Consider the following 22348-nt stretch of genomic DNA (forward strand, 5'->3'; position numbering starts at 1 on the left):
AAGCCATGTCTTCCCTGGACCGGAAACAAGCTTCCGAGGACCGGTTTCTGGCATTCCAGCCGTCTTCAGTCCGGCTTGCTTGAATCCAGTGGCAAAGTGAGCAAGGGACTCACGTCTGAGCATACCCTGCCACACTTATGGCGGCCAAAAGCGGTACAAAAGGGGGTGGTGATGGACGGAGCATCTGAATCAATCAAACACTCACACCCAGTCAAAAGATCTGGGTTTAATCCATCACCATTCTTTAGCCCACTCTGCCACCCCAGTTCAGACATGGCTGTATGCAAATCAGTCTGACCCTGTGCCTCATGGGAACAGTCCAGCCCGAACTGCCAAGCCATGTCTTCCCTGGACCGGAAACAAGCTTCCGAGGACCGGTTTCTGGCATTCCAGCCGTCTTCAGTCCGGCTTGCTTGAATCCAGTGGCAAAGTGAGCAAGGGACTCACGTCTGAGCATACCCTGCCACACTTATGGCGGCCAAAAGCGGTACAAAAGGGGGTGGTGATGGACAGAGCATCTGAATCAATCAAACACTCACACCCAGTCAAAAGATCTGGGTTTAATCTATCACCATTCTTCAGCCCACTCTGCCACCCCAGTTCAGACATGGCTATATGCAAATCAGTCTGAACCTGTGCCTCATGGGAACAGTCCAGCCCGAACTGCCAAGCCATGTCTTCCCTGGACCGGAAACAAGCTTCCGAGGACCGGTTTCTGGCATTCCAGCCGTCTTCAGCCCGGCTTGCTTGAATCCAGTGGCAAAGTGAGCAAGGGACTCACGTCTGAGCATACCCTGCCACACTTATGGCAGCCAAAAGCGGTACAAAAGGGGGTGGTGATGGAGGGAGCATCTGAATCAATCAAACACTCACACCCAGTCAAAAGATCTGGGTTTAATCCATCACCATTCTTTAGCCCACTCTGCCACCCCAGTTCAGACATGGCTGTATGCAAATCAGTCTGACCCTGTGCCTCATGGGAACAGTCCAGCCCAAACTGCCAAGCCATGTCTTCCCTGGACCGGAAACAAGCTTCCGAGGACCGGTTTCTGGCATTCCAGCCGTCTTCAGTCCGGCTTGCTTGAATCCAGTGGCAAAGTGAGCAAGGGACTCACGTCTGAGCATACCCTGCCACACTTATGGTGGCCAAAAGCGGTACAAAAGGGGGTGGTGATGGACGGAGCATCTGAATCAATCAAACACTCACTCCCAGTCAAAAGATCTGGGTTTAATCCATCACCATTCTTTAGCCCACTCTGCCACCCCAGTTCAGACATGGCTGTATGCAAATCAGTCTGACCCTGTGCCTCATGGGAACAGTCCAGCCCGAACTGCCAAGCCATGTCTTCCCTGGACCGGAAACAAGCTTCCAAGGACCGGTTTCTGGCATTCCAGCCGTCTTCAGTCCGGCTTGCTTGAATCCAGTGGCAAAGTGAGCAAGAGACTCACGTCTGAGCATACCCTGCCACACTTATGGCGGCCAAAAGCGGTACAAAAGGGGGTGGTGATGGACAGAGCATCTGAATCAATCAAACACTCACACCCAGTCAAAAGATCTGGGTTTAATCTATCACCATTCTTTAGCCCACTCTGCCACCCCAGTTCAGACATGGCTATATGCAAATCAGTCTGAACCTGTGCCTCATGGGAACAGTCCAGCCCGAACTGCCAAGCCATGTCTTCCCTGGACCGGAAACAAGCTTCCGAGGACCGGTTTCTGGCATTCCAGCCGTCTTCAGCCCGGCTTGCTTGAATCCAGTGGCAAAGTGAGCAAGGGACTCACGTCTGTGCATACCCTGCCACACTTATGGCGGCCAAAAGCGGTACAAAAGGGGGTGGTGATGGACGGAGCATCTGAATCAATCAAACACCCACACCCAGTCAAAAGATCTGGGTTTAATCCATCACCATTCTTTAGCCCACTCTGCCACCCCAGTTCAGACATGGCTATATGCAAATCAGTCTGACCCTGTGCCTCATGGGAACAGTCCAACCCGAACTGCCAAGCCATGTGTTCCCTGGACCGGAAACAAGCTCCCGAGGACCGGTTTCTGGCATTCCAGCCGTCTTTGGCCCGGCTTGCTTGAATCCAGTGGCAAAGTGAGCAAGGGACTCACGTCTGAGCATACCCTGCCACACTTATGGCGGCCAAAAGCGGTACAAAAGGGGGTGGTGATGGACGGAGCATCTGAATCAATCAAACACTCACACCCAGTCAAAAGATCTGGGTTTAATCCATCACTATTCTTTAGCCCACTCTGCCACCCCAGTTCAGACATGGCTATATACAAATCAGCCTTGACCCTGTGCCTCATGGGAACAGTCCAGCCCGAACTACCAAGCCATGTCTTTCCTAGACCGGAATCAAGCATCCAAGGACCGGTTTCTGGCTATCAGCCTTCTTCAGCTTGGATAGCTTGACTCCAGTGATGTGGAGAGCCTGGGACTCACGTCTGAGCATACCCAGCCCACTCGGGGTGAAAATTGCAAAAACCACAGTTGATGGACAGAATGTAGAACAATGTCTTACATTCACCCCAGTACAAAGATCTGGGCCTAAATCCATCATTTCATTGCACTCCATACCACCCTAGGTCAGACAGTGGCTATATGCTTATTGCTCACTTTGCCACTGGATTCAAGAAAGCCAGGCTGAAGAAGGATGATAGTCAGAAACCGGTCCTTGGATGCTTGATTCCGGTCTAGGAAAGACATGGCTTGGTAGTTCGGGCTGGACTGTTCCCATGAGGCACAGGGTTAAGGCTGATTTGTATATAGCCATTGTCTGACCTAGGGTTGTGTGGAGTGCAAAAAAACTATGGATTTAGGCCCAGATCTTTGTACTGGGGTGAATGGAAGACATTGTTCTACATTCTGTCCATCAACTGTGTTTTTTGCAATTTTCACCCCGAGTGGGCTGGGTATGCTCAAACGTGAGTCCCAGTCTCTCCACATCACTGGAGTCAAGCTATCCAGGCTGAAGAAGGCTGATAGCCAGAAACCGGTCCTTGGATGCTTGATTCCGGTCTAGGAAAGACATGGCTTGGTAGTTCGGGCTGGACTGTTCCCATGAGGCACAGGGTTAAGGCTGATTTGTATATAGCCATTGTCTGACCTAGGGTTGTGTGGAGTGCAAAAAAACGATGGATTTAGGCCCAGATCTTTGTACTGGGGTGAATGGAAGACATTGTTCTACATTCTGTCCATCAACTGTGTTTTTTGCAATTTTCACCCCGAGTGGGCTGGGTATGCTCAAACGTGAGTCCCAGGCTCTCCACATCACTGGAGTCGAGGTATCCAGGCTGAAGAAGGCTGATAGCCAGAAACCGGTCCTTGGATGCTTGATTCCGGTCTAGGAAAGACATGGCTTGGTAGTTCGGGCTGGACTGTTCCCATGAGGCACAGGGTCAAGGCTGATTTGCATATAGCCATTGTCTGACCTAGGGTGGTGTGGAGTGCAAAAAAACAATGGATTTAGGCCCAGATCTTTGTACTGGGGTGAATGTAAGACATTGTTCTACATTCTGTCCATCAACTGTGGTTTTTGCAATTTTCACCCCGAGTGGGCTGGGTATGCTCAGACGTGAGTCCCAGGCTCTCCACATCACTGGAGTCAAGCTATCCAGGCTGAAGAAGGCTGATAGCCAGAAACCGGTCCTTGGATGCTTGATTCCGGTCTAGGAAAGACATGGCTTGGTAGTTCGGGCTGGACTGTTCCCATGAGGCACAGGGTCAAGGATGATTTGCATATAGCCATTGTCTGACCTAGGGTGGTGTGGAGTGCAAAAAAACGATGGATTTAGGCCCAGATCTTTGTACTTGGGGGTAAATGTAAGACATTGTTCTACATTCTAACCATCAACTGTGGTTATTGCAATTTTCACCCCAAGTGGGCTGGGTATGCTCAGACGTGAGACCCAGGCTCTCAACATCACTGGAGTCAAGCTATCCAGGCTGAAGAAGGCTGATAGCCAGAAACCGGTCCTTGGATGCTTGATTCCGGTCTAGGAAAGACATGGCTTGGTAGTTCGGGCTGGACTGTTCCCATGAGGCACAGGGTCAAGGCTGATTTGCATATAGCCATTGTCTGACCTAGGGTGGTGTGGAGTGCAAAATAACGCTGGATTTAGGCCCAGATCTTTGTACTGGGGTGAATGTAAGGCATTGTTCTACATTGTGTCCATCAACTGTGGTTTTTGCAATTTTCACCCCGAGTGGGCTGGGTATGCTTAGACGTGAGTCCCAGGCTCTCCACATCACTGGAGTCAAGCTATCCAGGCTGAAGAAGGCTGATAGCCAGAAACCGGTCCTTGGATGCTTGATTCCGATCTAGGAAAGACATGGCTTGGTAGTTCGGGCTGGACTGTTCCCATGAGGCACAGGGTCAAGGATGATTTGCATATAGCCATTGTCTGACCTAGGGTGGTGTGGAGTGCAAAAAAACTATGGATTTAGGCCCAGATCTTTGTACTGGGGTGAATGTAAGACATTGTTCTACATTGTGTCCATCAACTGTGGTTTTTGCAATTTTCACCCCGAGTGGGCTGGGTATGCTCAGACGTGAGTCCCAAGCTCTCCACATCACTGGAGTCAAGCTATCCAGGCTGAAGAAGGCTGATAGCCAGAAACCGGTCCTTGGATGCTTGATTCCGGTCTAGGAAAGACATGGCTTGGTAGTTCGGGCTGGACTGTTCCCATGAGGCACAGGGTCAAGGCTGATTTGCATATAGCCATTGTCTGACCTAGGGTGGTGTGGAGTGCAAAAAAACGATGGATTTAGGCCCAGATCCTTGTACTGGGGTGAATGTAAGACATTGTTCTACATTCTGTCCATCAACTGTGGTTTTTGCTAATAGTGAATTGCAGCCATTTTCGTTTTTCACTATTGTAAGGCTACCTGTTCTCATAGGCCAGAATGGGCTGCTGGAATTATTACACTCTATAATCCCAGCAGGCTCAGGGAACATGGTAGAAAGTCAAGTTTAGTATGCCTGAACTCAGAATAATAAAATATTTCTTTCATTAAAGTTTATTTTAATATCGTGTGTTTGCAAATGCTACTTTTAGAAAGTTAGCATTTGCTTGCCTAACCATTTCAGCCCGCCTCTGCCAGGATGTGTATCTGCTGTCTGGGTTGTGTGAGTGACAGGGCTGGGGATGACAGGTGGTAAATGGAGGGATTACACCAAGGTGGGTGGTGGGAGTGCCCCTTGACTCTGAATAGGGCTGTGCTCTGCCACCACAATGCTGGCTCCGCCCCCTGGGGAGCGACTGATGACTCTGCCCGACACCTGGTCCAGGAAGAGGGAAGACTGTCAACAAAGTGCTCCTGACTGTACTTGTCATCACAATGCTGGCTCCACCTCCTGCGGAGCGTCTGCTGTCCCTGCCCCTCACACTAAAAGAAGAAGCCAGGAACAGCAAAACAAAGTGCTCAGGGACTGAAATGGACTATGCAAAGGCCCCCCTGGCCTGAAAAGACAAAAGAAACTGACTATAAATGTAGGAGCCCTGCTCCTAACAAATCAGATCCTGCTTGTGAACCAAGACGACCCCTCTGCCTGCGGAGAAGGAACCAAGGAAGCTGAAGGAGAGAGACTGTCCCTATCCTGGGGGACTGGCCTGCAGTGGGAACCTTGCTACCAAAGGAGAGGAAGGAACTCTTTTAAAAGACTTTGCTTTTATTTTACTCCTACAAAAACTTGTGCTTCAAAGCTAATCTCCAAGGGCCTGGAAGTGAGCTGGCCCCCAGACCTGAGCCCCAGGACCATTGGGCTCTTCTGTTGCCTTCCCTGAACTGATAGAGCCTGCTTCGCCAATCCACCGCTGGACCCCCAACTCCTGGGCCGCCACAAATCCTTAAACGCTGCCAAGTCCGTGCCGGACTGCCTGCACCGTGCGTTTCCACTCAAGCTCGAGCCGAAGTGCGCACCGTCCAAAGCCAGACCGCACCGCACAGCGTTGCCCCTTCTCCCCCCTTTGACCCGCGCAGAACCGCTGTGTCCCAGCCGCCGGCGGAGTTCTGCCGCCTCGCAGGACTGAGTGCGACACGTACGCTTGGAGTGTACCCACCGCCCTGCATCGCACATCTCCCACAAAGCACCCGCTCTACCAGTGCTACTCGAACGGTATCGCGTACAGTGACAGTATGTCTCGAGTCTCTCCCCGTACTCGGAAGGTACGCCGCGAACAGTGCGCCGCTTGCAGGCGCTCCGCCTAGGATCATCCGCTCTACTCCTCAAGGTCCTCCCGCTCGTACGTCTCGGACCGAGACGCCTGCACAAGCCGGACCTGCACCGCGACGAGAGGAGCTGCCAGAATCGCTCCTTGGACGACGCCCCTGCATCCGCATTCAGTGTAGCAACGCTACAAAAAGAAAGGTACTGTGCACATCGCACCAGAAGGTGCACTCTCCGGACCAAAGGGTCCGCATCGTTGGCAGACTCGTTTGTATTCATTGTTTAACCCCCGAGGAGTCGCCCAAAGGTACGAGTCGCACTGAACTGACATTAAGCCTAGTTACAAAGAACTCTTGATTCCTGATAGTATTGTGTACTACCTACAACGTTATTTATGGTCTTGTGATATACCTGCCTAAAAGTTAACTATTTTTTACATAAAGTCTACGTATTTTCATAGAATTACCGCCTGGTGTCTGTTTGTGGGGGGATCAGTGCTTTTACTGTGTATGATCTCAAATGCTTAACTAACTTAGTGCTCCTGGGATTAGCCTTGACTGCTCGCGCCACGCTACCTAGAGGGTAAGCAGGGGTTATTCTTAAGGGGTAGTTCCCTTGCCCTGACTAGAGGAGAGGGTCCCTGTTTGTCACAAGTGCATACCTGTGCCAACCAGAGACCCCCAATTCTAACACAAGTTAAACCAAATCTATTGTTATTAGACCATATCAAGGTAAAACAGGCTTATTTAATGTTGGAACCAGCCATATGACCTTGGGATTTATCATTTGAACAGTAGAGGAACTTAAGTATTGCAGACAAATAGCCTAATTGAGCTAGCTATACAGAGTCAGCTTGATTGGGGTTACCTACCTGAAGTCTTTAGAGGTTAAGACCTCATAGTAGTACATCAACTTGCACCTGTGGCAGGATCCATGCAGAGATGCCAAGACATCGTCAACACCAACAATGTTGTTGCCTGTGCAGGAGGATGTGCTGCACATTTTCCACTGCAAGATGTAGAAACCCGGCCAGCGGGTTACATGAGAGCCCTAGGAGAGAATGAAAATTAACTATTCAGAACACAACCATTAGTTTATTTATCCTTTCTACAGTCTCTCTACCCATTCATCCATCCTTCGACACAGCCAACAATCCATCTCCACTGGGAATTTAGCAGCAGTGGAGGAGCTAGGGGAGAGAGTAGGAGAGGTCATACTTGGCTTCCTTGTGTGAGGCAATCTACAAGGATAGAAAATAGCACTTGCCTTCGGCAGCAAATGCTACCACAGTTTTTTTGTTGCTAGCCTTGGTTTCAGAAGCTCTGAAGGGAGAAGCAGGAATAGAAATGTGAAAGAGCTCTAAACATCCTCATTGATTTCTATACTTTTCAGGTCTAGCACTTTACCTGTCTTCTTGTCCGTAAAAATAGGATTATGCTGAAGGTACATGGAGGACCAAAAGGCAATTCTGTGATGTCATGGGGTTGTAGTCAGTGAGATCTCAATATCAGTTACAATACCACTTGCATTGATGTGAATTGTCATTCATAATGAGGTGCCCCTACTACACTAGGTGTGTTTGTAGTATACATGGCAGCGAGAGTTCTAGTAAGAGTGCGCAGGCGTCAGCCAGTACTAAGGCAGCCCAGGCTTTCTTCTGTCTCACACTATTAGGCCAGCCATCTAGTGATAGGTCACCATACTCAGAGTGTAATTTTCCATGCAGAGCTTCTACCACAGCATGATGGTTAGCCATTTATTAACCACGTGTTGCTATTTACAGTGTAAGTGTGACTTAGTGTGGAGGGACACTGCCATTTTTGAAAGGCTACACATTAGGCAAACAGACAGCCGACATAACCACGGACATTCCTGCACACACAAACACATATTATCTCTCTCTCCCTCTCCCTCCCCATTTCTCCACACCCTAACCCCTCACAGCATTTAAAACATGTCCTGCCTGAGAGCATTTGGAGGTTGAGATTGGAATCCATTTAACAATTTCAGAGGTTGGCCTGATCGTACTTTAGGATTTGGAGGTTGAAGTGGTCAGAAGCTATAGTATTTAAGGAGTTTAAAGGTTAGGCTATTTCTGCTTCAGGATGCCTATGTGGTTATGCTACTTCTGGATTCAGTAAGTGGGTTGTTCTAATTTAAGAGGGGCTGATAATGTTTAGATATTTTGTTGGTCCTGCTTGAGGGCTCAGTGGTTTGGTTGCTCCTGCCTCTGGAAGTTTTAAATGTTTTGATGTTTCATGTTGGGGAGGGCTAAAAGGTTGACTGTTTAATGACTGAAGCAAGTTCATAGGATAGGCTAGTCAAAAATGCTTTCCCCAACCTCAAAAACTATTCCACCCTATCGGCAGCACTCAATAGGTCCCCCATTCGATACTGCTGGATCTTCTCCAGGCTCCTGGAGTAACAGGACAAGCATCTGATTGGCTATTGTCTTTTCTAGCTAAGAGGAGCCAGCAAGTTTGGATACCCCCCTACTCCGCCACCCCTCAGGACATGCTGGTGGGAGTTCCTCAGGGGTCTGCTCTGAGCCCCACTCTCTTCAATATATATCTTACCCCTCTGGCACAACCTGCTCAAAAAGTGGAAGCCAAGGTGATCTCCCATGCAGATGATATGCAACTGCTCTTTACCTGGGACAGAGGTACTGAGTTAGGGGGTATCTGCCTGATGGCAGTTTTCCAGTAGCTAGCATCCGCTGAACTTAAATGTAATGAAGAGAAAACTGAAATTCTATTCTTTGGAAACACTCCAATGGGTCTTTGGCAAACTTTTCGGCCAGATGATGCAGCCACACCGGGATCCCAAAATGATGTGGTGAAAAATCTGGCATTAAATTTGACCTCACGTAAAGCGGTTAGTAGGAACCTGTTTCAGGATTTTGAAGACGCTTAAGACATTTTTGCGTCTAGTGTTCTTTTCATCCAAGAAAATGGTCATCCAGGCACTGATCTCATCTAGGATTGATTATGGCAATGCCCTGTACCTTGGTCTACCAGAATATTTGATGAACAGACTACAGATAATCGACAAGGCCGCAACACAACATTTGGTAAATGTGCTTACGAGAACACATATCTGACCACATCTGCTGGCATTTCACTAGTTGCCCATTAGGGAAAGAGTCAAATTTAGGACTCTGTTACTTGTACATGATGCCTTACATCAAGTCGGCCCAACGCATCTCAGAACCAGGTTTGGTTTTTACAATCCCACAACACAAGTAAGGTCTGCAAATAATTTTTAGGCTGCAATGCCCAAGATATGATGTACAAGAACAGGTGGAAGTTCCCCGATGTTTCTAGGGTTGGCAGCCTGTAACAGGCTCCCTGTGAAACTTTGTGCAATGAGGGACCTGGTGTTATTCAAGAATAAACTTAAGACATGGCTATTCAGACAAGTGTAAGTCCCGTAGGATGTGTTTTTAGTTGACGTCGCCCCGGGACACTCGCTGGAGTATTATAAAATGCAATCATCATCATCTTGAGGAGGTTTAGCGGTTGGGGTGAGCCTGTTTGCGGAGGGCTTTGAGATGATATTGTTACAGCTCGAAGAGAGTTCCAAAGCTGCAGTGTGCTGCTTGAGGAGGGCTCTGAAGTTGAGATGGCGTGTTTTAAGAAGCCTTGCATCTTTATGTTGTCTTATTTTGCTTGTGGAAGTTTCAAATGATTGGGTAGCTTTGATTGACAAAGTTTTAAAGGCAGCGTTGGTACTGCTGAAGGGTGAATCTAAAGCTGTAATACCCTTGATTCTTCGGATTTCAGAGTATGGGTTGCAACTTCTTGAGGAGGCTATACATTTTCAGTAAATGCTTCTTACAGAAGTGTTAAGAGGTTAAAGGGTGGCTGGCCTCGGCTTCAGACCTGTTGTTCCAAGGTAGTCTTGCAGACTGGGGTTCGTTTTAGATAGCTCTTTATTTCACCCAGTCGTGTGGGTGGGCATATGGATGAACGTAAATTAATTTCTAGACCCTTAAGGGTTCGAGACTGACCTGCACCTGATTTTGGTATTTTGAGTCTGTTTTTTGCTCATCCCATATTGTTGCTCTGTGGTTTCTTTTGTTTTTTTTGTTATTTCTTAATGTGTCTTGTTGTATTGTTGGGTGTTGTTGGTTTTCCCTTCGCTCTTCCCGCCGCCACATTGCCCCGTGACCCTTCCCCCTGACCGCCCCGCTCCCGCTTCCCAGCTGTACGTCCCTCCCCCCTCCCCCCTCCCCTACACAATGGCAGCCACTGCGGGGGAGCGTGGGTGAGACCTCCGACCTTGGTCCTAGGCTCGCACTCCCCCCTACAGCTCCGCTGTGCTCTGCACTGCCACTGAAGCCCCACCCGTTGCAGGGTTCGAGACTGCCCTGCGCCTGATTTTGGTATTCTGACTGGGTTTTTTGCTCATCCCTTATTGTTGGTCTGTGGTTTCTTTTGTTATTTCTTATTGTGCCCTATTGTATTGTATTGTTGGGTGTTGTTAGTTTTCCCTTCGTTTCTCTTTTCTCTTCCTGGCCCTGCATTGCCCCGTGACCCCTCCCCCTGACCATCCCACTCCTGTCTCCCAGCTGCATGTCCTTCCCCCTCCCCTACATAATGGCCGCTGCGGGGGAGCGCGAGTGAGATCTCTGTCCTAGGCTCGCACTCTCCCGTGCAGCTCCGCTGTGCTCTGCGCTGCCACTGAAGCCCCACCCATTGCAGGGTTCAAGACTACCCTGTGCCTGATTTTGGTATTCTGAGTCTGGTTTTTAGGTCTCGGCTAGCGTAGGCTGCGCTTGCGCAGTCTCGCTGGCGAGATTTTATGTCTTCTAGTACGGAGGTAAACGAGCCAGCTCTTCTCCATTGGCTGGCTTCCTAAACGGCGGCCAGCGATTGGAGAAGAGCTTTTTCTGTCACTTTAAGCTCCGTCCGTTTCGGATTGAGGGGCGTGATTTTTGCTGTCCTTTCTCTCCATGACGTCTTCAGTCACTCAACAAAAAACATGCCCCCCAGTCCGAAAAGGACGGGCTTAGTGCGCTTGTCTCCTATCCCAATGTCTGGTCCCAGCACACACACGTACCAGCGTAAACAAGGGGGTGTGGTCTACACTGCAGGCGCTGCAAACCAATGAAAACAAACACCTCTGACAAAAGCGTGTCTCATCGGTATGCTCATTTTCCCGCTTGCCTGTCAAAGGAGATTACCCAATCCAGCTATTTGAGCTGCCCTTCTTACTTTTCCATTGCTTTAGGGACGGCACGACGGAGTCCGGGCTCCAAGCCTTGGTCTCGCACACCTCGTGTTACTAAGGCAGGCCAGACAAGAGGGTTGGCTCGAGCTCTGTGATGGGCGGGTTGTTTGAAAGAAAGAGGGCGTGGTTAGCTCCCGAGGGTTGGGTGAAGGATCTGTCCAGGCGGGAGGCGCTCACAGTTAGAGTCATATCCATCGTCCGCAGTGGTGTGCACGAGGCAGGGTGAGGCGAATTTGCACGGTGTGCGTGTGGTAGCAGCGTTCGCGCAATCCACGCACGCCCTCCACTCGCTAGTGCCTCGCGCCCTCTGTCCAATCCACAGCGGCCATGGCTGGTGGGGCGCTCGTGCTCTGGCGGTTTGCCCTGAGGAATGGTCGCGCTTGCGGGGCCGCCGCAGACTCCTACGCCACGGCCAGTGGCAGCGAGGGCTCCTCGTGCGAAGCGAGCATGGCCATCGCCCCCGCCTCCCCCCTGCCCGCCACCCCGCAGCACCCCACGACGGTGGCTGAAGCTTCTCCTTGGCGGCCCCGGCCTCCTTCCCGTCCCAGGAGGGCAAGAACTTCATGTGGGCCCAGTACAATGAGATGAAGCAGCTGGTGCAAGGTGAGTCCCCCCCCACTTCCCGTGGGTCACTCTTTAGAGTGGAAGAGGGTCTACCCGGGTGGGGGAGGCGAGGGGCCCCCTCTCCTTGGGGGAGCACCAAGGTGAGCCTGGAGGGGCGGGGAGGGGGCTGGCTTCCCCCTGCCCCGGGAGGAGGGGGGCTCAGGTACTATGTCCCCTGCGTTGGAAGGGGGGGCTTGAGATGCTGTGGGTGGTGCAGGCTGAGCCTTGTGACCCTCTGACATGCTGGGGTGGGAGTGGGGATGTTTGCAGCAGGTGGTCTCTGGGGGGAGGGGTTCTTTTTTTGGGGGGGTCACCTCTCTAACTGCAGAGAGGAGCAGGGGTGTGCCTCGGGCGGGGGCCCCTCTGCCTGCTGTAGAGGGGAGAGGGTCATAAGAGCCTGTGGCCCTGGCATGGATGGTAGGGGCACATGGCCCTCTGGTTGGCACTGGACTCGTACCTGCATGTCCCTGGAGCTCACGTGCTGGCTGTGCATTTGTTGACACTACGCTGGGCTGCAGGCACACAGAACCTGCTGCACCCTCCTGGGACCCCCGTGCCTCATACTTCCGAATCTTTCTCTCCACGATACGCTCTATATAGCTCCTCTTAACCGAAGATCCTTATCTTGCCTCTGTTCCTTGCTTGTGATCGGTTTTTCTTGCCTCTGTTCTCTGCTTGTGATCGGTTTTTCTTGCCTCTGTTTCCTGCTTGTGATCGTTTTTTCTTGCCTCTCTTCCTTGCTTGTGATAGTTTTTTCTTGCCTCTGTTCTCTGCTTGTGATAGTTTTTTCTTGCCTCTGTTTCCTGCTTGTGATGGTTTTTTTCTTGCTTCTGTTCCCTGCTTGTGATCGTTTTTTCTTGCCTCTGTTCCCTGGGGCGTTACTGGGCAGAGATGGGCGTGTGGCTGACCTAGACTGAGGGAAGCAACAGGTGAGCTCTGGGAGTTGGTGGGGGCCTCGAATAACCCATTTGTAAATAAGGAGACTCCCCGGGGTGAGGGTGTTTGTGTGTCTCTGTGGCTCTGTGTGTGTGTGTGGCTCTGTGTGTGTGTGTGGCTCTGTGTGTGTGTGTGTGTGGCTCTGTGTGTGTGTGTGTGTGGCTCTGTGTGTGTGGCTGTGTGTGTGTGTGTGTGTGGCTCTGTGTGTGTGTGTCTCTGTATGTGTGGCTCTGTGTGTGTGTGTGGCTCTGTGTGTGGCTCTGGGTGTGTGTGTGTGGCTCTGTGTGTGTGTGGCTCTGTGTGTGGCTGTGTGTGTGTGTGGCTCAGTGTGTGTGTGGCTCTGTGTGTGTGTGGGGCTCTGTGTGTGTGTGTGTGTGGCTCTGTGTCTGTGTGTGTGGTTCTGTGTGTGTGTGTGTGGGTGTGTGTGTGTGTGTGGGTGTGGCTGTGTGTGTGTGTGGGTGGGTGGGTGTGTGGGTGTGGCTCTGTGTGTGTGTTGGGCTCTGTGTGTGTGTGTGTGTTGGGCTCTGTGTGTGTGTGTTGGGCTCAGTGTGTGTGGCTATGTGTGTGTTGGGCTCTGTGTGTGTGTTGGGCTCTCTGTGTGTGTTGGGCTCTCTGTGTTGGGCTCTGTGTGTGTTGAGCTCTGGGTGTGTTGGGCTCTGTGTGTGTGTGTTTGTGTGGCTCTGTGTGTGTTGGGCTCTGTGTGTGTGTGTGCTCTGTGTGTGTGTGTGGCTCTGTGTGTGTGTGTGTGTGGCTCTCTATGTGTATGTGTGTCTCTCTGTGTGTGTGGCTCTCTGTGTGTGTGTGTGGCTCTCTGTGTGTGTTGGGCTCTGTGTGTGTGTTGGGCTCTGTGTGTGTGTATTGGGCTCTGTGTGTGTGTGTGCTAGGCTCTGTGTGTGTGTGTGTTGGGCTGTGTGTGTGTTGGTGTCTGTGTGTGTGTGTTGGTGTCTGTGTGTGTTGGCCTCAGTGTGTGTTGGGTTCTCTGTGTGTGTGTGTGTGTGGCTGTGTGTGTGGCTGTGTATGGCTGTGGCTCTGTGTGTGTGGCTCTGTGTGTGTGGCTCTGTGTGTGTGACTCTGTGGTGTGGCTCTGTGTGTGTGGGTGGGTGCGTGTGCCTCTGTGTGTGGGTGCAAATGCAATAGGTCTCGCATTCACGAGAGATTAAGCTATTGGCATTGTAAATGACAATGCCATTTATTTATATGTTTTAAAAACAAAAATAATGTCATGAGCAATGCCAATAGCTCTAACTTTAACAAAGACGAGGCCATTGCATTGTAAATGCTTGTTTGCTCATCCCATATTGTTGCTCTGTGGTTTCTTTTGTTTTTTTTGGTTATTTCTTATTGTGCCGTATTGTATTGTTTTGTTGGGTGTTGTTGGTTTTCCCTTCGTTTCTCTTTGCTCTTCCCACCGTGGCATTGCCCCGTGACCCCTCCCCCTGGCCACCCCGCTCCCGCCTCCCAGCTGCACGTCCCTCCCCTACATAATGAAGCCTGCTGCGTGGTCACACAGCGGACGTGTGACGCTGAAGTGCCGAAGGCGTGCCTAAGGCAAAAACAACAGGTGATGGACAGAATGCAGAACATTGTCATACATTCACCCCAGTACAGAGATCTGGGCCTAAATCCATCGTTTTTTTGCACTCCACACCACCCCAGGTCAGACATGGCCATATGCAAATCAGCCTTGACCCTGTGCCTCATGGGAACAGTCCAGCCCGAACTGCCAAGCCCAAAAACAACAGATGATGGACAGAATGCAGAACATTGTCATACATTCACCCCAGTACAGAGATTTGGGCCTAAATCCATCGTTTTTTTGCACTCCACACCACCCCAGGTCAGACATGGATTTAGGCCCAGATCTCTGTACTGGGGTGAATGTATGACATTGTTCTACATTCTGTCCATCAATTGTTGTTTTTGAAGGCATGCCTAAGGCAAGCCCGTCTGCGACCGCCCGCTTCCCGACCGCGGCCAGGCCAGCGCCATGAACCCTGCACGTCCATGACCAGGCCGATACAACTCCATGCACTGCACACACTCAACCCTGGAAGACACACCGACTGTAAAAGATCCTCGCCCAACACCAGCCATGGACAATTCTTGTGCAGGCTCTGCCGCAGATCCTTCACCATCGACAAAACCACCACAACCGCCGAAGGCCCGTCTGATGTCTGCACCGCCGAAACCCTGACATGCATCCTCTTCAACGCCCGCTCCCTGCACCGACATGCCGTAGTGATCTGGAACCTGATCGACACCCTCTCGCCCAACGTCGGCTTCTTCACGGAAACCTGGACCAAAGCCACCTCTGGCCCTACATCGCCACAGCCATCCCAGATGGCTACAAGATCCACAGAAAGGTTCGCCCCCACCGCCCAGGAAGAGGACTCGCCATCGCACACAAGTCCCCCCCGACTCTCCACATCCAGCACAAGTGACTCCCACTCCAACACAGAACACCTCCACTTCCAGATCCAGACAAGACGGCAGGACCAAGCTACGTGGCACCCTCATCTACACACCGCCAGGAACTGGCACCCAGTCCGCAACCACCATTGCTGAGCTCGCCGCACCCCACGCCATCCCCTCCACGGACTACATACTACTCGGGGACCTGAATTTCCACCTCGACAATGGTGACGACCCCGACTCCACCACTCTCCTCAACAACCTCGCCAACCTAGGACTGAAGCAGCTGGCCAACAGGCCCACTCACAAAGCTGGACACACCCTCGACCCAATCTTCACGGGAGAGACAAGCATCCGCTTCAGCCACACCAATCAGCCCCTCTGGACGGACAACCACTACGTCCACTACGTCCACTACGTCCACTTCACCTTCAACACCACCACTGTACCCAAGCCCCCCGCGCCCAGCACGAAGGAACTGGAGCAAGGTCACAGAGGAACACCTCAACACCACCATCCTCCAAGACCCCCCCAGTGCCACGACCAACGCCAACTCCACAGCTATAGAATTTCACCACTGGACAAGCTTGCACCCTTCCACCACCCCGCCAAACAACTCCCTCTGAAGGTCAACTACAAGAATCCAGACGCTCCTGCAGATGCCTAGAGAAAACCTGGTGAACCAGAACACCACGAAAGCACAGAACAACCTCAGGAGCGCCCTGAAGGAATACCACCAGCGCATAAGAGACACCAAACGGACCTTCATAAGAGACAAAATCCAGACCAACATGATCAACGGCAATGAACTGTTCATCGTCATACAGCAGCTTGCAAAACCCCCCAGTAAAGCCACGGACGTCACACCTTCCCAGGAACTCTGTGACAAGCTCCTACTTCCACCTGAAGATCAAGATCCTCTATGACAACTTCAGCGAACAGATGCCGGACACCACCCCCACTACGCTGCCGATAAGCCAACCATCATGACCTGGAATCCCGCCACTGTCGAACACATCACTGCGACCATGAAGAAAAGCCACTCAGGAGCCCCATCGGACCCCTGCCCACTGTACATATTCCACAGGGCCGCCGCCGCCATCTCGCCCGAACTTGGACGGACCATCAACCCCTCCTTCATATCCGGCATCTTCCCAGATGACTGGAAGCGGGCAGAGGTTAAGTCCCTCCTCAAGAAACCAATGGCTGACCCAACAGACTTGAAAAACTACCGGCCCATCTCTCCCCTCCCCTTCTCGGCCAAAGTCACCGAGAGACTCGTAAACACCCAACTGACCCCCTTCATCGAAAACAACTCCATCCTGGACGCCTCCCAGTCTGGATTCCGCAGCAACCACAGCACCAAGACTGCCCTCCTCGCTGCCACTGACGATATCTGCATGCTACTCAACCAGGGACACACTGCGGCCCTCATCCTTCTAGACCTCTCCGCAGCCTTCGACACTGTTTGACATCGCACGCTCACAGCCAGACTTCATGACGCTGGGATACAAGGAGCCACCCTCAACTGGATCCAATCCTTTCTCTCCGGCCAAACCCATAGGATCAGACTCCCTCCTTTCTTCTCTCAACCCACTGATATCAACTGCGGAGTACCCCAAGAATCATTGCTCAGCCCCATGCTCTTCAACATCTGCATGGCCCCCCCGCCACCATCGTCGGACAGCCGGGGCTCAGCATTGTATTCTATGCCAATGACACCCAGCTCATCCTCTCAGCCATGAAGAATCCCAAAGACACCAGACTCCGTTTCCAGGAAAGAATGAAGAACGTGGCAGCCTGAATGAAAGACAGCTGTTTGAAGCTCATCTCAGAGAAGACCGAAGTCCTCATCCTTGGACCCTGCACCTCTGCCTGGGACCACACCTGGTGGTCCTCGGGAATCCACCCACCCCTATATACCACGCACAAAACCTCAGCATCATCCTCGACTCCTCCCTCTCCATGAACTGCCAGATCAATGCTGTCGCTTCCACCAGTTGCAACTGCTTGGGAATCCACCGCAAGACCTTCAAATGGATCCCCCCGACTGTAGAAGGAGCGCCACCCACGCGCTCAAAACCAGCAGACTGGACTACGGCAGCACCCTATATGCCGGAATCAACAGAACCCTTCTACACAAACTCCAAACCATCCAGAACGCCGCACTCAGACTCATCCTCGGGACACCGCGTCACAAACAAATGACCCATCACCTACAAGACCTCCACTGGCTCCCCGTCGAGAAGAGGGTCACCTTCAAACTCCTCACCCATGCCTACAAACCCTTCAACAACATCGGACCCAAATACCTCAACAAGAGAATATACTTTCATGTACCCAAGAGGAACCTCCGTGCCGCCGACCTCGCCCTGGCAGAGGTCCCCCCGCATCCACAGAAACAGAACAGGTGGGAGATCCTTCTCCTACATCACAGCCAAAACCTGGAACGAGCTCCCGGTGAACATCAGATGCTCCCCGACCCTGCATACGTTCAGGAAGGACCTCAAGACCTGGCTCTCCAACTGATCCGGAGCTGCTCCCCCTCCACCCCTCCCCCAGTGCCTTGAGACCCTCAAGGGTGAGTAGCAGGCTTTATAAACCCCTGATTGATTGATTGATTGATTGTTTTGTAGGCAGTTTCAGAGGATGGGCTGCTCTTACTTAACAAGATTTCAGACTTTGAGATGCTCCTCCTTCAAGGTGATTCCGAAGTTGTGCTGACTTTGTGTGTCACTGGATCGACTTTGATGCTAGAGGGAAGACTTTAAGTGGAGCAGAGTGGGTTGTAGGATTTAGTAAGTAATATGTTAGCTTGGTTCTATTTGAGGATGCTTCAGGTGTTAAGTAATGACTGCCTGAGAGAAGTTTAGGCTTTGGCATGGTTCCACTTAAGAAAGGTTAATGACCGAATTTGTTAAATGACAAACCTGTATACTCTCCCCTTCTCTACAGACCAACGGAGACTCTACTTGACTGTAATCCACACCAAGAATCCAGTTCTTGTGTATGACTTGCATATTGGTTGCATGGTTTGAAATTGGTGTCTGACCCGTGTTCGAATGTGGAGTCTCTGGTGTCTGCTTAGAGTGGAAGATGCTAAAGTGTAGGTCCCCTTGGAGGATGTCAAAATCCCACGTGATCACAGATTTACACTCCAGGATCTGAATGACAACCTTAAAAAAAAAGAAATAAAACAAGATCAGAAATGCCGGACTCTTCCAATAAGTATATAACAAATCCATGGGCACGAGTGTTATCATCTTTTCCAACTCTTCATTCTTTAAATAGACTTCACATTCCACCAACCTATAGTGTTCAAGTGTTTGTTCTCACCCCCAAATTTCACAGAGAGTAACACGTCTTGGATCGGTCATTTTCCTTACAAAACATACATGTGGCTACACTGTAACTCTTAACCACATATTCTCATGCAGAACATGAAAAGGGGCCTGTGCAAGTTTTATAACAAAAGATCTGTCTTCATGTTTCAAACAACTTCCAGGAGTTTGAAACAGTATCACAGAGTGCGCATAGGAGAACTGCCCTCCCTGTATTACCCGCAAATAACAATTAAGAATGTGCCACAGGTCTGTCTTCAATGTCCTCACCACAGGAAACATATGTAGTGTAATCAAACGTGTACCCTAACATTCATTACAAGTTCTAACTCCACTAAGCATATCATCTAAGAAAGAGGCAGGCCCCTTCTGCCACAGGCGTGGTTGTCAATGTGATTCATATTTGTGTCACCCTCTCTAGACAGTCATTTAGTGTCTGTGCTGGTAGGCCGTGAGTTGCAGCATTGTGCCTGTTTACCTGTGAACATGCATTAGGAATGGGCATGAACCCACAGATAAAGGCGTCCATGTCATCTCTGGAGCTGTTGTGTAGTGTTCAAAAAGCGGAGACAGCAGTAATGCCCCCGCACATTGAGTCTCATTTATGATTTTATGGCATGACACGAAGGCTAACATTATGCAAATCTCCTTTATTGCCACAGCTCAGCAGCAACTATTGAAGAGAATATAGAACTTCAAACAACATTCTAATATAGTATATAGTCCATGAGCACACATCCACCTTCATTCTTTGTTGCTGCTGCTCACAAGATAAGTACCCTCATTACCCTTGTCCTTAAATGTAATATTTGCTTCTGACTATATATATATATATATATATATATATATATATATATATATATATATATATATATATATATATATATATATATATATATATATATATATTCACTGAAAAAACCATAGGTTATACACCATATATAGTTAGGAATTAGCATTTAAAAAACCTTATTTTACTCACACAAAACCATTGAAATTCCATATATAGTTAGTTGCACTAACTATATATCGCGCACCCGCAATCCACTGCTGATCATGTCACATATTACATCATTCATGACATGGTCAGTGACATCACTGATGACATCACTGATGACATCTCAAATGACATCACTGATGAGATCACTGATGACATCATCCAGTGACTGTGTGTTTCTGTAAAGTTTAAATATGTTTTACATATTGAAGAATGAGTAGATGTATAAGTGTCTGGACGAAGGATTTAGTAGGTGCATGACTGAATGTATGAGTGAGTGATTAAATGTGTCTCACTGAGTGCATGGGTTAGTGACTAAACTGTCTTAATTTGTGCATCATTATGTCTGTTGTTCTGTAAACTGCTGCATGTGTTGATCAGTAGCTATATGATTAACTATATGGGTTATTGATTGATTGTCCAAGTATTTGTATAGGAGACTGAGTGTGTGTGTGGCTGGCTGGGAGGTGTGTGACTCTGTGCAGATCAATGTGTACTTGTATCAATGATTGTATAAGAAAGTAAGTATGTGTTAGTATATGTTTGAAAATGTAAGGTGCTCTATGTTTAACTGTATAGACAAGAAAATGGAAGTGTGATTGATTCTTTACAGGACTGACTAGGTGTGTGAGTAACTCCATGGATGAGTGGCAGAGTGTAAGTGTCTGTATAGGTGTATGAGTGCATATGATAGTGTTGTAAAGATGAGTGATTGTATGTATGAATGATTGTATGGGTGAATGAGTGAATGTGTGTGTAGACGTAGGAATCAGTGAGTACGTATGTAGTAACTAGTATTGGTGTGTCAATGGTTTCAAAAATTATACTCTGTATTTAACACTGGGTGAAACAGAGGTTATATTAAAACGTGAGGAGATGCATTGTATTGTCACATGAATGATATCATCAGTGATGTGGTCATTGATGTCAAATGAGATGTCATCAGTGATCTTATCAGTGATGTCATTTGAGATGTCATCAGTGATGTCATCAGTGATGTCACTGACCATGTCATGAATGATGTAATATGTGACATGATCAGCAGTGGATTGCGGGTGCGCGATATATAGTTAGTGCAACTAACTATATATGGAATTTCAATGGTTTTGTGTGAGTAAAATAAGGTTTTTTAAATGCTAATTCCTAACTATATATGGTGTATAACCTATGGTTTTTTCAGTGAATTTTCAAGGTTTTGTAAATGCTAATTCCTAACTATATATGGTCTATAACCTATGGTTTTTTCAGCGAATTTCAATGTTTTTTTAATAGCAAATATCATAAGCTGTCGAATGTCAAGTATGTGGTAAGTAAAAACATTTTCGTGTTTATGCACACTGATCTGCTTTGAATGCTGCCCCCCACCCCTCATTTCTATTAGGAGTACTCTCTCTTTGCAGATAGTGAAGGGTAGTTAACGCAGCCCTTTGCCCCCTTTGTAATCCGTCGTGCCTGCTTCTCTCTCCATTTGATTGATTGTTCTCTTTGGTTCATTCTCTATTTACAAACAAGCACAGAGTCACAATACTCTGTTTAGTCTTTGCAGATAGCGAAAAATCGTGTAAAAAAACAAAAGGAATCGAGCAAAATCAGTAGGCCACTAATGGGATCTCTTTTTGACCTCGCTAAAATAGAAACATTAGGAACAACCTGTTGAAAATAGCAATGCGTATGTACATAAGCGGCGTTCATTTGTGTTCACAGTACCCCTTGTTGATTGTTTGAATCGAGCATTGAATTGTTCGAAGTTAATTCTCTTAAGGATCTTCTCTGCCTGCAAACGAGGAAGAATAGGAATATTCTCTCTCCCTTTGCAGATAGTGAAGGGTAGGTAACGCAAGCCTTTAACACGTCGTACCTATTTCATTCCTCATTGATTGATTGATTGTCCGAACATTGACTGTTTGGGAATTAGTTCTTTTTGGAGGTATTCCCTGTTTGCAAATAAACGTAGGAAAATCTTTGCAAGTAGTGAAAGGGTACGTAATGCGGACCTTTCTCCCCCGTTGTAATCTGTCATGCCTATCTACTCCCCACTGATTGATGCACCTGTTTCACCCGGACCATTTACTAGAGATACGTCATCTGGCCCGACCAGAGAGCACCCCTAGTGAAAAGGACATATGCAATAATAACGAAGTGATCACTGTATCCTGTTAACAGAAACTTTAGCATGAAACAACCTGGAAAGAAAAGAATAGGAAAACGAAAATCAGTAGGCCACTGATGAACATGAACTTTTATTAAACAACGAACAAAGAAACGATAACATAACGTAATGATAAAACCTATTAATGTCCTAGAAACAAGAAAACGTTAAAATATGCCAGTGGTGAGAGACCAGAAAAACAGTAAGAGAAACCAAATCACCCCTCGCTGTCCCACCGCCTGCCACGCCCAAAAAATCGATAGACTAGGGAAAATGCAAGTCAGTAGAACATCCGCCCCCACTCTGGAAACTTCCAAGGTGGGGCAGGGTTCCGGCTACGCCCAGCCGGGAGCAGCCCATATAAGGCAGGTCCTGCTGCCACGCCTCGGCCAGTAGATCCTAACGTAGGGTGTAGCCGGAGGAGAGGCCGAGGCCAGCGGGACCCGGCCAGGGGATTGCCTTTACAACGCTGAACAGTTGCAGGGGGGGGGGAATGTCT

The 22348-nt window shown here is 49.2% G+C and overlaps 1 protein-coding gene across 2 annotated transcripts in view; it reads right to left on the minus strand.

The window, feature by feature from the left end:
- Nucleotides 1-22348, minus strand: part of SEC14L5 (SEC14 like lipid binding 5) — a 792673-nt gene that overhangs the window by 62335 nt on the left and 707990 nt on the right. For both annotated transcript variants that reach the window (XM_078664277.1, XM_078664278.1), the window contains exons 14-15: nt 18293-18538; nt 7051-7229 (exon numbers count right to left, since the gene is read on the minus strand). In XM_078664277.1, coding sequence (XP_078520403.1) covers nt 7051-7229; nt 18293-18538 — 425 coding nt within the window. The remainder of the gene's footprint in view (nt 1-7050; nt 7230-18292; nt 18539-22348) is intronic.

Source organism: Lissotriton helveticus, chromosome 10, assembly GCF_964261635.1.
Source record: "Lissotriton helveticus chromosome 10, aLisHel1.1, whole genome shotgun sequence".
In the NCBI taxonomy this organism is placed as follows: domain Eukaryota; kingdom Metazoa; phylum Chordata; class Amphibia; order Caudata; family Salamandridae; genus Lissotriton; species Lissotriton helveticus.